The 13,442-nt window shown below is 41.8% G+C and overlaps 1 protein-coding gene across 2 annotated transcripts in view; it reads left to right on the top strand.

Moving 5' to 3' along the window:
* MAP3K3 (mitogen-activated protein kinase kinase kinase 3) overlaps positions 1–13,442 on the top strand; it is a 52,292-nt gene that overhangs the window by 15,555 nt on the left and 23,295 nt on the right. The window contains exons 5-7 of one of the 2 annotated variants that reach the window (XM_030541089.1): positions 6,110–6,209; positions 6,413–6,526; positions 11,602–11,725. In XM_030541089.1, the coding sequence (XP_030396949.1) occupies positions 6,110–6,209; positions 6,413–6,526; positions 11,602–11,725 (338 nt within the window). The remainder of the gene's footprint in view (positions 1–6,109; positions 6,210–6,412; positions 6,527–11,601; positions 11,726–13,442) is intronic. The other variant, XM_030541090.1, reaches the window with a different exon arrangement.

The following is a 13,442-nucleotide window of genomic DNA, read 5'->3' as shown; positions in this document are numbered from 1 at the left end:
TCTGACCTAAAGAGAATGCTTTACCCAGGGTGGGGCAAAGGGTAGTTCCTGTTGAGATTCTCGAGTTCTCCCTTTCTCTCCTCAGTGCTCCTCCAACCTTCTATTTTTTTTCCACTTTCACCTCCTTGTGGTCCTCTTCTTGCAGCCACAGTCCTAGTACCTTCTGGTTCTGTCAATAGTGTTTATCTTGCTCAGAGGGGCTCCTTTGGAAGAAGGTATGGAGATCCTCTCTGCCTCTCAACACACATTTGTAGCTCAGGGAAAGAGGGAGAGGAAGCTTAAATTAGAAATCTCTAGGTTGATGGTTGCCTCTGCAAACCAGAGTCAGAATATACAGTGTTGCAAATGTTCCATGTTTTGGGAGAGCAGCTGTAATACTCTTGCAGTACCTCCACGTTGGCATCATTGGTTGGGAAAAGGGACCCACTGATGCACAATGTTGGCAAATCCTACAGTAGATGATATGGGTGAAAATAGAGTTCCAGTTGCCCTAGTTGAAGTTGTCGGTGTATATTCTAGATTCACCCTCTCCTAGTTTTGTTTCGGTCATAATTGAATTAACCTTTAAACATGTTTTTCAATCTCTGAATCCTGCATAAAAACTTGTTAATAAAATCTTAAGGTGGATACTTCACTGAGGTGCTGCTGGGCATCCCTGTGCTGAGACTAACAAGCTGGGTTATACAGTGATTTAGCTTTAAAAATGGAGAGGAACTCTCCTCTCCTACGCTCTGATTCAGTAAGATACTTAAGTACATGCATAGTCCCACTGACACCAATAGGATTATTTATGCCCTTAGTTACACATGTTTTGAAGTACCTAGCTGAATTGGGCCCTTGTGATGTGCTGTGATTTATATAACTGCTGTTAAAAGAAAATGGAGATTGCATGCATCACCCTTGTCAGTAACCCCCAGCACTCTTACTTTGCTGAAGTGGCTTGCCTTTGGAAATAATAAAGAAGCAAAGGAATTCCACAAAAGTGACTTTCTTCAGTCATGGTCTTGCAACCTTTATTCATGTAAGTAGGTTGGTCTCATGAACTTCAGTGGGGCCTTTGAGTCAGTAAAGATGACTTAAGTAAAGGTTGGAGGACTGAGTTCTTTGTATGTAGCAGTATTTTGGAGGAGAACTCTCAAGCCTCCTTCAGGATTCTGATTAAGAAAGTTAGGTTTCATGGGGATGTCATTACTCCCATTATTGGACCCTGTAGATTTCTCTAGAAAAATCATTCTTATGATGTCGAGTTAAAAAGTTATTGCACTATAGTAAAACTAAAAACTTAATCTGATGTATCCTTTAAATATATATTTGAACTTCTTTTTAAAAATTGGCTAGTTGTTTAGAGTAGTTTCAGGTTTCATACCTGCCCGGAGTTTCCCTGCCGAATTTTATGGCTGCGCAGTTATTTTTCTATTTTTAAAACATTTTCTCTTCCTTGTTGCTGCATGAAAGACTCACACAAAAAGAAACGGACTATGCAGGACAAACAGTGAAATTGACTATACCCAAATTACTGTCCATTGCACAAAAGAAACTTAAAATAGAACTTTTTCTCTATTCTTTTAGTTCTAGTCAATTTACATATTAATTATAGTAACAAGAAAAAAATAAGTCGTTCTAGCCTGAAGTGACTTCCAGTTGGCAGTCTCTTTATTTTTCATTTGTTTGTGTTACCACTTAGTTTCACTACCCTAAGTAAAACAACTTGGTCAATTTCGTTTTTTTTCAGTGCTTCACTTTCTAATGTCCTTGCATTATCACTGCATAGCAGTTTGAGAGTGGTAGACACTGTAGGGGAAAGACTCTTCACTTATAAGTATTCTGCTGTTTTCTACTCGCTTCTGACGTGTGAGCCCTGCTTCTACAGGTCTTGCGATATTAGGCTAAGACTTGACAGAACAGTTGCTCTGTCTCTGACACTTAAATGGTTGCACTTAAACCGTCTCTTTCTTTCCCTGCCTCCACAAACCATTGGGTCATATCACAAAATTCACTGTCTGTAGGAATTCAGGCACACAACACATTAATTTTTTTGGTACACCAAGAGAAAATCCAAAAGTAGTCATAGTCATGATCTACTGCATTCCTAATAGAGCGCTGACATGAGTTGGCTTCGAATGTCACATAGGAATGCTGTGGAGTACAACAGAGCCACTGTCCAACATGCCACAATATTTTGCGATATACAGCTTTGTGACAAGGTAACTTCGGAAGTGGAATCTCCTCAACAGTGCTGTTGTCTCTCGCATCTCCTTCCCAAGTGCTTGTATTTAAGGTGGCACAGCGCTCAGGGAAGTAGAAAGTGGATTTTTTTAAGTAACATTGAAATGAAAAGCTTGATTGTGTTAGTCTAATTATGCAGTTACGCTTGCCCTAATTCCCCATTCCCAAAGTGGCATGCAGTTACAGACAGCAGGCTTGCACTGAGAATGTAAGTGTGTGTGTTTCGTTTCAGGGAAGCTGCCAGATCTAACCACAAATATTTAAGGTGGTCAGGCAGGAATGGACTCCTTAAACCCCGAACTCCATGATTTTGTGTTAGTTTAAAAACGGTGCATTTCTCTAATAGAGCTGTTTTCGGGTGCCACAAATCTTGTGTGTTTTTTCGTGCAGTGCGTGTAGAATAGAAGCCTTCATAAAGGGCTTCACTGCAGCTGGGAGCCAAGTTACGTTTTGCCCAGTGCCAAAGTACTATAATTTCCATGGATTGGTTTCTTGGTAATATGCAGAAAATGTTATTGTGGGCTGCCTTTTTTAACAAGGACTATTTCTAAATAGCTGAATGTTGTAGATCTAGTAGCAAGAGGCTGAGGAAGCAGACTGAAGTTAGGAATTATTAAAACAAAACCTCTGTATACTTAAAGGGTATCTAGTAGTGGTGAAATCTGATGGATTAACAGTGTTGGAGACCAGTATCATAGTGCGAGTAAGCACAAGCAGTGCACTCTGGAACTTCCCAAGCAACATATCTCTACCCTCATCTGAAGGGATTGCCTCTGGGGATAGGACAGGAGCTGAGTGGCCTATTCAGTACTCTCCCTTGAAGACTGACAGCAGGGTTGCCAATTAGTGCTAATAGTTGTGGTTGTTGTGATGTGGACTTCCCTCCACTAGGAGCTACACTACTTTGCTTCATGTAGCAGCAGGAAGCCAAAGCAGCCATCAGATTTGTATTAGAGTAGCTCTCAGAACATGCTGGGTGCTGTCCAGACACGTAAGAGTTCTTGCACGTAGGAGCAAACCATCTAAACAAAGGGTAGGGGAAAGGGGTACATATAAGCCAAGCGCTAAGGGCCTGGCTTTAGCTCTGTTTGTTTATGGAGGAGGACCCTAGTGGGTTTGGGACAGTGGTTCTCAGTCTGCGGCCTGTTGGCCACTTGTGGCCCATCAGCACAGAGCCGATCAGCTGACATCCTCAGGGCCAGACAGGTAGTATTGGATGCAGCCCACGATGGTAAATAGGTTGGGAACCACTGGTCTGGGGAAACAAAGGAGTGTGGAGAGTGATGAATGGAAGGAAAGTGAATAAAAAAGCTGGAGAGGAGTCTGGTGGGAGGGGGTAGCAAGGCCCAGAAGCAGACGTAAGTGGAGAGGCAGGGGCAAACATACGGCCTGGCCCATGTGGAATGGAGAGGGCAGGTTGCTGGGGATCCAGCATCCCTGATGGATTCTCCATGGACTGGTTGGGTAGAGAGAAGGGCTGGTTAATTTGTACTCTTGCCAGTTGAGCTCTCCAGTTCATTCCCCACCACAGGTATGTCTTTAGCCCTTCTTGTGCTGAATGACTCCTAAGTTATGTCTGGGAAACACATTTTCCTGATGTGTCTTAACATTCCATTCAAATGGGTTGATGATCTGTTGACACATGAATGTCCTGAGTGTGCCAGTGAAGGGGTTAAATGTTTTAAGGTAGCTGAGAGTTGTTCTTTAGTTGTAGCTGAGAGTTGTTCTTCACTTCATAGGCACAGTTGCTTAGTGTTGATATAAATAGGGCTAGAGTTCTGATGTAGCACAGAGCTTCATAACACTGATCCTTCCACTGGATAGAGGAAAAATAGTCCCCTAATGTAGTGTTGTCGGGATATATGACTTGCTGAGTACTTGACAACTTTCAACAGCAAGAACATTCCAACAAAATAAACAGTTATAAGAATCAGTACTGAAGTTACCTATTACTTTGCTGCCTGAAACCTTTCTAGTTCCTATTCAAAGCAAGTGAAACAGTAATAAATACTCAATAAGGAAAGCTGTCTTGCAGTCCTTGGAAGCATGACTATGCCACAGGGTCATGCACTGTCCCCCACAAATAGCCACACCATTCATGGTTTTGGATTGCTTCTGGCTGTTTACCTAGTTTTTGGTTTTAAAATTCCTTTTCACTTGAGACTGAGGGGGAAATGGCTAAATGGTGTAACTAGGATCTCGGTATGGCAGGAGGGTTGTATTTAGGGAAAACTAAGCAGATTATCATTGTTTCAGGAATGGCTGTATTTTGATGAATACCCATTGTGATGGGGTATCTGCCCCTCACTGGCAGAATAGGGGTTAAAAGCAGGCCTTGGGAGGCTGTGCTGGAGGCAGCCAATTAGAAAGGGGCTGAGAGGAGTAGCCAATCATGGACAGCAGGTTCATATAAGAAGGGCTGCAAGGAAGAGCAGAATTCAGTAATTGACTGGAGCTCAAGGGGAGAAAACTAGACTCCTAGTAGGAGGAAGGCACACCAGCACCTGGGGTAGAGCAGGTGCTGGCGTGCCTTGTAATTTGTGTAGGTTACTGACAGGCAAAAACTAGTTTGGTACTGGCCTCTTAATGTCCATGTTGATAGAGCAGTCCAAAGGCATGTTACCTATAGGTACACAAGGAAAGTGGTGGTGGTGGTGCTCCTTTTAAATATTTCTTTTTATATTGACTCTTGGGAGATTTGAGAGGGTGTTTGCAATGCATGGAGTATGAGTCTCTCATATCTTTTACAGTATTTTGTTTGGAACATAGGAGTATAAAACTTCCCATGCCAGTTCAGAGGTAACTGAACAAAATCCCGCCATGTACCTGGCCAGTTGTGTAATATTTGACACTGTGAAATGAGGGGTGTCCTTCCTATCCAGTGTGGTTGGCCACCTTTAAGCTTTGAAGTATCAGGCTTGTTTAGCACAAAACTGCAAATGTTTTGTTCTTTCTATACAGCTCCCAGCACAATCCTGGTCCATGATAAGGGCTCCTAGGCACTACAACAATACTAATAATAATGGTCAATATTGTCCAAGCTCAGTTAAATCCAGCTATATTCATTGACAAAAACTTTGAGTATTGCGAGTGTTTGAATAGCAGCAGCAGACTGCACAGCAGTTGCTGGTGCTGCAATTCAAGATCTTGGGACTTGGATGCTCAAGGATCGCCAAAGCAGGGTGAACACTGCAAAATAATTTCTGTGTATCTGGGTTTTTCACTTGAATCAAGTGTGCTTGTGCCCATCTCTGTTAGAGGCAAGAAAACATTTCTAGGAAACAAGTTCACTTGTGGGAATGTTTGTGGAAATGGCTAATTTTAAGCAAATATTGGAAAATATTATCAGGAAGTAGGTCTTAAATTCATAAACGTTGAGTATTTGCACCAGACACTGAGTCATTTCACTTTTAGCCTCAATCTTGGCCTCCAGCAGGACTTGAACTTGTGACCTTCAGAACCAAATGTGAGTCTCTACTTCTTGAGCTAAGGAGATAACTCATTTAGCTGACAGCTTTAGTAGACTCATCCTCTTATGTGGAACCAGCCTGCAGAGGGAGATACCTCACCAGTATAAGTTACATATTTATCTAATCAGGGAACAGAAACATGCTGTGTCCTGTCAAACAGCTCTAACTTGTAATATGTACTCTGAATGAACTGCTTGCAAGCGAGCTATGAGCCAAGAATCCCTTGTAAAAACACTTACTTGAATTTAACACATTTGAGAAAATCACTCCCTGTTAAGGATAATTTGTGACAGAAAAGTGCAACATTTGAATGAATTAATGTTTTGGAATCGTTCACTCGGTTCTGACCATATCAGTTAGCCAGTGAATCTTTTCCGCTTGGACAATCAGCGACTGTCTTTTTTGCCCTCCAGAATTATTCCGTTTGTCCGACCTGTACGATATGAAGATGTACAGCAGAAAGTGAAAACAGCCTTTGGCCAGCCGCTGGATCTCCACTACATGAACAATGAGGTACAGACACTTTCCAGGCAGTGTGAAAAGTACACAGGGGCTTTTCTAGAGACTCAGTTTGAATTTAATGTCCCAAATGTCATCTGAAATTAGCAGTTACTGCACAAGTTAGCTCTGGGGGGGAAATGGCACTATTAGCAAAAATCACACTAATTTCTAACTGTTTGCTTTGGAAACATTAACATCTTACTTTCTTTTTGCAGTTATCTATTCCCTTGAAAAATCAAGATGATCTGGATAAAGCGGTAGATATCTTGGACCGAAGCTCAAATGTGAAAAGCCTTAGAATATTACTGCTGTCCCAGGACAGAAACCATGTAGGTAACCAATTTTGTGACACTGCAACTAAGTGAAATGCTTGAGATTTTTCACCTTGAGATCCTTATGTCCCCTAGTTAAAGAGCCTTGCACTGCAGTGGTACTCCAGTAAGAGAAGCAGTAAAAAGTAGTAAGACTGCTATGCTTCACATTCAAATAACTTCTTTGCTTGGACTTTACTAGTAAGTATCGGCTTAATTTTCTTCCTGGTTCAGCGGACTTTTAAGCGTTTAAATTAGTATAAATAGCGCCTCAGACGCATCCCCTGGTAAACTAGACCAGATGATCTTAGTGGATTTGGTTCACAGAGAGTTGATTTTGATTAGATAGCACATACTGTGTGAATTTTATAACTTAATATTTGTTTGGCTGGGTTTTTGACAGTATTTTGATTAGAGTAGGTGGTGTCCCTATAACAAGGAGGTGGGGCACTTGCTAGTAGAGTGTTTGGAGGAAACCAAGTACAACATATGGGACACTTTGCCTGCGTGCCCAGAGAGCAGAAGGCCCTGCCCTTGTAAACTCCTTAAAGGTCAGAACTTGATTTTACCTCGCCATTCCAGAAAGCAAGCCTTATCTTTGAAGGTATAATATTAGCACTTCTTGGGGGAGTGGATGCCTCATGATGTTGCCTAATGAGCTACAGAGCCTTTCAGCTTGTAGGTCGCTAGTTTGAATCCAATCTAATTCATCAGGAAGCTGCTCCCATCTGATGGATGTTTACTTCTGCCTGTATTAGATGAGCTTGAAGGGTCTCAATTCCAGCTCCCACATCAGAAACTTGCTGTGCTTTGCACTGAGACACCATGAAAACCAGTGTTCCATTGGGAGAGTTTTCCCCCAAAGCGCTCCATGTTAGGGCTAAGCCATACTGGCAGGAGGGAGGCTTGTGCTGCTTGCTGCTATAGGAAAACAGAGGATACAGTCAGTCAACAGCCCTAGTGAATTATTTCCATCAGCATTAGATCCGCACAACTTTTTTAAAGCTAAAGTTTATGGTTAAATGCAGATAGCTAATAACGTGCAGAGAATGGTACATGGAGCTGCACAAAAAGTTACTCTAAATATAGCTGCTATCAAATCCTAAAAGTTCATTTCTATTAAATTCTTTAGGACTTCTCCATAGCGATGAGTGCTCAGCACACCTGTAATTCTTGGAGAGGTCAGATTTAAGGACTTAAAGGTACTTCAGCATCTCTCAAACATCACCGTCCATGTTAGATAAAAATACAGTAACCTTCAGATATGGTTTAACATCACCACTGTGCGATCAGGAAATATCCTGTAAAAGAGAGCCTTACGTTTTTGGTATTGGAGAAGAAACAACCATGTTTTTACTGCCCTCTGTTAACTTGAATGTTTTCAGGCTACTGCTAGGTGTAAGAGATTATCCAAACTTTACACAAGCCACCAGTGACCACCTGCAATAAAGAATGAATTCTCCTCCCCTCACCAACCATTAGTCAGTGCTATGATGATGTCCTCTATTAGTTGTTTTTTCCTCTTCTGCTGGAAGCAGAAGCAGATTGTTGCACAGCAAGGGCTTCAGCAAGTGCCACTACTTCCCCTCTCCTCTGACTTCCTCTTCAGCTCCAAGCTGCTTGACAAGAGAGCCCTGCATGTGATAAAGCAAAAGCCCATGAGCCCGAAGGAGGCTTCTGGGCTGCATGATCTCATCTGAGCGAGGCAGCTGGAAGCATTTTTTCCTGAAGTACAGGATGCAGATTTTGTTTTGGTTGGGCTTTTTTTGGGGGGGGGGAAGGGGGGAGAGGAGGGGGGAATGGAAAGGTGCTGCAGTGACTTTGGCACAAATATATGTGTAAAACTAACCTAGATTTACTGCACTAGCTGTGACTTTACTGGTGAGAGACTGAGTTTACGACAGTACTTGTATTCATTTAATATTGTGCCTCTTGCCAGGGCAGCTATGCACCTTATCCTTTTAAAAATAAACTCTGCCTTTGATCCTTTCTACCAGTACAGATGCTGAGGGCAGGAACTGCTATAGCCAATCACCTGAGCTTGTAGAGAAGATTTAGTCGGGCTAGATCCTCGTTGGATTTTGGTGTAACACCGTTGACCTCAGTGGAGTTACAATATAGAATAGCTGAGGATCTGGTCCATAGAAAACAATCTCAGAAAATTGAGAGATAAAGAGAACTTGAGACACTAACAGCTACCCCTACTTCAATCCCTGGCTCAAAAGTGTTGTGCCTTGGTAGAAAAAAATGAACTTAACTAGTCTTTCATTGTACCCTGCTGTTCACCAAGCTCTGGCTTTGGTATGCCACCAGGGAATCCAGCTCTACAGGTGAGGGCTCTCAACAGAAAATGTCCTACAGAGTGGTTAGGCCAGCCTTACTAAATCTCAGCTGCTGTTGCAGCTATCGGTGGGAAGGCAGTGTCTGAGAGAATTTGACTTGTATCTTGCCAGCGATTAGTGATTTGCGGTCTCTTGTCTGCTGCAGGGAGGGGCAGGGTGAAGAGGAGAGCTGTTGGGTGTTTAAATAAAAGATATCCACCCAATTTGTTGTAAACATCTGTCTTAGAAAGTCCTGTGGTAGGCTGAAGGACTAGATCCTTATCTACAGGATTAGATGAACAATATCCCAAACCTTCATTAAAATACAGAGCCTCCCTTTGTCACTGGAAGAATTAGTGTTGGTAATTTATCTCTAGTTGCCTAGGCACCTTTATGAAGCAGTCAGAGGACAGTGGATTACGGCATCAGCATTAGCTTAACTGCAACCACAACTAGCATCTGTTTACTGCTTTAGCCTCCCTTCCGTAGAAAACACCTTCACAAGATCTGAGAGAACTGGCTTTGTCTGTATCTAACTACAGTCATGTGTGTTGATGGCATTCTCAGTAGGGCTATTTGTTCCTGTTGAAGATTCATCCATGCCCTTCTGCCCCCAAAGACAGTGCTCTCCATGTTCCTTTAATAGCTGGGTAGATACATGGTGGAATGGGCCTAACTCTGCTCCCATTGAAATAATGTGTTTTACCATTATTTCAATGGGAGCAGAGTTAGGCCAACACTGAGTGCTTTTGGAAATCCTATTCATGGTGTCTAGCAGGGCTCTGTATCACCTCAGTTCTCCTGCATATGTCCTTCAGACCCTGTGAGGCTCTGTTCAGCTGCACCACCTTAGGATCTGAAAGAAACTGATTTGGGGGTAAGCTTAGTTCCCGCTTTCTTTTTTTTCCCCTTAAAATCAAGCCATTGATTTTTAATATTTTGCATGCTGTGTGTAGTAATATAAGGTGCAGTGGTTGGGTAGTTAAGGCACTTGACTACAATCCTGAAGGTCATGGGTTCCGGTGTCACACTGACCTCCCCTTCACCCAGCTGCAAAATGGGTATGTGATCTGTTGAGTTAGGGTGGTCAAAGGTGGTCAGATGTGATGTCGGCCTCATCACCCTTTGTGTACCATTGGCTGTGAAACAGACATGCCTTAACCCTGTCAGCCCAATAAGCCATTGGCTCAGGGACTTTGATTTTGTATATTGTCAGATTTTATCTACCAGTTACACACTGCAACATTCATAGTCTTCTAATGTAAAATGAAGCACTCAAAAGGTTGCCTGTGAAAATGTAATTCAGCTCCCTTGTGCATATGCAGTACAAAACTGTCTTTAATTACATGGTCACAAACTGTTTTTTCCCTGCTTCATTCAGATGTTAGAAGGTAGTTCATAGGACCCCTTCCTCATTTGTTGCAGAATTTGGAATGTTTATATGAGGCAGGGGATTGCAGGAAGAGAAAGAATGGTCTTAGGTTTAAGAAATTTGAATGTTACCTTGGAGAACTGGATTCAATCCCTGCCTCTCCAGAAAAATTCCTGTGTGATGCTAAGCAAGGCATTTTAACCCAGCTTCTCCTAGGTGGTCATTTTCTGGTTGCCCAACTTCGGACCTTGGGATCTAATCACCAGAAGTACTAATCATACTCAGCTGCAGCCAAAGGCAATAGACATATAAATTACTATGTAATGCTAAATACTCTGAAAAATCAGGTCCTAAGTGTGTCAAAATGAGCATCCAAAATTAGCGAACAATTTTTACCTTAATTTTTCTGTGCCTTGGTTTCCCATTTCTAAAACATGAATAATCCTCTAACTTCACATTGGTGATGTGAAAATAAGATATTTTTGAAGCACTCAGATACTATAGTGTTAAACACCATAGAAAAGACCACAAGGAAGTTAAAATTCTGCCCTCAGAGCATCATCTGAATAGTGTGCTATAATAAGGCTTGGAGTGACACCACTGAACAGTGAGGTTAAAACAAAATATTGAATAGTTACTCCATCTATTCCTTGACTCACTTAGAGATCCTGAGGAAATATGATCATGTAATTAAAGACTATCATAGTTCATACGTGCAGGGGGGATGGATTAAGGTTGTCCAGGCAATCTTAATTCTGAGATTTTCTAATTTGTGTGTTTGACTGTGTAATTTTAATGTAGATTGTGTGCAATTTCCTAGCTTGTTAAAAAACAGAAAAAACAAATTCCATCATGTGGAATCACATTGACACCCATGTGGCTTGTGAGCAGGATTGGAACCTTTAAATCCATAACTCGATCTCTGGCACTTGAGTTGATGGAGTAAACTGATACCAGTAGTAGGTTATCATCCTCTGTAGTTACTGGAGGAGGACAAAACATAGTTTAAGGGATCTCCAGGTCATCCAGTCTCACCTGTATATCACAGCCCACTAAACCCCACCCAGCCACCCCCACACCAAGCTCATCAACCAGAACTAGATCAACATACACTTTGCCAGTGGGTTTCAGACACCTGATGACACCGAAGGAATGGTGAGCCTTAGGTTCCATTCCAGATTGTGAAGAGGAGTGTTCTCTAGTGGTCAGAACCTTCTCCACCTGTTTCGTCCTGTGTTCGGGAACCTTGCCCTGCTGCTACCTCTATTGTTCCTGCTCTCTGCATGAAAAGGACTTCAGTCTTCAGGACTGTCATTCATATACCTTCTTGTTAGCAGTAAAATTCATATTTTGGAAAATGCGTCTGGGCTGCTCAATTTCTGCTTTCTCTCCTCTCCCAGCAGACTAGTTCTTCACCACATTCGGGGCTGCCAAAACAAGTCAGGATCAAAACTTCCCAATCTGTGGGGGATGTGAACACAGCCTACCAGCCACCAGAGCCCAGAAGTAGGCTCCTGTCTGTCAGTGAGTATTTCTCACCACTTGCCAACCATCTTTGTATTCTTAGCCATGTATATCCATTAGGCATTAATGTTCATGCTGTCAGAGGAGACAGTTCTGAGAAATCTATTGACTGACTGAAGGAATATTCCTAGGACAAAAATATCAGAGGGGTAGCCATGTTAGTCTGGATCTGTAAAAGCAGCAGAGAGTCCTGTGACACCTTATAGACTAACAGACGTATTGGAGCATCAGCTTTCGTGGGTGTATATTCCCACGAAAACTCATGCTCCAATATGTCTGTTAGTCTATAAGATGCCACAGGGCTTTTGCTGCTCCTAGGGCAAAATAATTCCTTATCAAAAGCCCTTTATACATTTGTGATAGAATAGTAAGGAATATTGATATAATCTTTTGAACAGCTAAAGAGTTACTAAGTGGGATGTCCCAGAAATTCATTGAGATTAGAGGTTTGGAAAGGCCATATTTAGTCCATTAAACTTTTTTTATTTAGACTGGCATTTAAGTCCACAAAACTACAAACGAATTAAATCTTGGGTTCTGGCATCCATCAGCCACCTTGATTAAAGCTTTACTAGGAATACAGAAGTTGCCATAGCAGATCAGACCAGAGTCCTGCATATTCTGATATCTCTGATAGTGGCTAGTATCAGATGATCAAACAAAGGGTGAATACAGTAGGTAGCTGGGGTAAAATCAGAGTAAATAAATGTACCTTCCTTTCATTTCTTGAGCTATTCACTGCTGCTATTCTAATTAATTCATGTTCCAGTTGAAAGATCGTTTCAGGGCTGCTGACTGTAGCAGGCATGCACTTTTCAGTAATGAGTTCCAAAGCAGCTGCGTTTCATTCAGCAGTAGGGCAGCCACAACAGAGCACTGAAGGTCACTTCCATAATGAAACCCTAATTCTTGTGAGCTGCTGAGTATCAACTCCCATTCATTTCATTTGAAGTTCTGGGTGCTGAGTACTTCCCAGGAAGCTCTTGCTGTGCCAGGTCCTTAGCTGCACACACATTCATTAAGACAAGTTATAGTGCACTTTAATTTCTTGACCTAAAGCTACCATGAATGCATACTTTTATCCTTGACCCCTGCTTGCAGTGGCTTTGACTAGTTTGAGCCGCTTATCTGTAACATTCCCTTGCATAATTATAAAGTATTTTTGAGATCTGTGGGTGAGAAGTGCTAAGAGCTGTTACTGTTGTTAAAGGCTGTAAACTTTTAATGTGAAAAAGGAAAAAACAGACTCTGAGACACCCCTTGAAAGCTGTTTGGACAGAAATGCCATCCGCAAATGTGACTTATAAATAAGCTTCTTTTGTATGTGAAATCTTGATGTGTAATTATAAAATCATAAAAATGTAGGGCTAGAAGCAACCTTGAGGTTATTTTAGTCCCTCACACAGTACTGAGGCAGGGGTTCTCGCAACAAATTTTTTGGTGGCCTCAAAGTGCGGCCACCAACTCTTGCTGGTGGCCGGTATGACAATTTTTCTGAAAAACTGTTTTCCTAAAGCTAATTAATATGCACATATACCTGTCCAAATCATTGTAATTTATTTATGATAGGTTTTTTGCAGACTCAATAACAGTGTACAGTTGTGTCTATTCTTTACTGGACCTAAACAGAATAGAAACATAAATAAGGTGTTTTGCATGTTCTTGTCTTTTTGTTGTTGTTCCTTTTGCTTTTTTGGTTTGTTTGTTTTTTAATAGA

This window comes from Gopherus evgoodei, chromosome 23 (assembly GCF_007399415.2).
Source record: "Gopherus evgoodei ecotype Sinaloan lineage chromosome 23, rGopEvg1_v1.p, whole genome shotgun sequence".
In the NCBI taxonomy this organism is placed as follows: Eukaryota; Metazoa; Chordata; order Testudines; family Testudinidae; genus Gopherus; species Gopherus evgoodei.
This window is presented reverse-complemented; position numbering and strand designations above follow the sequence as displayed.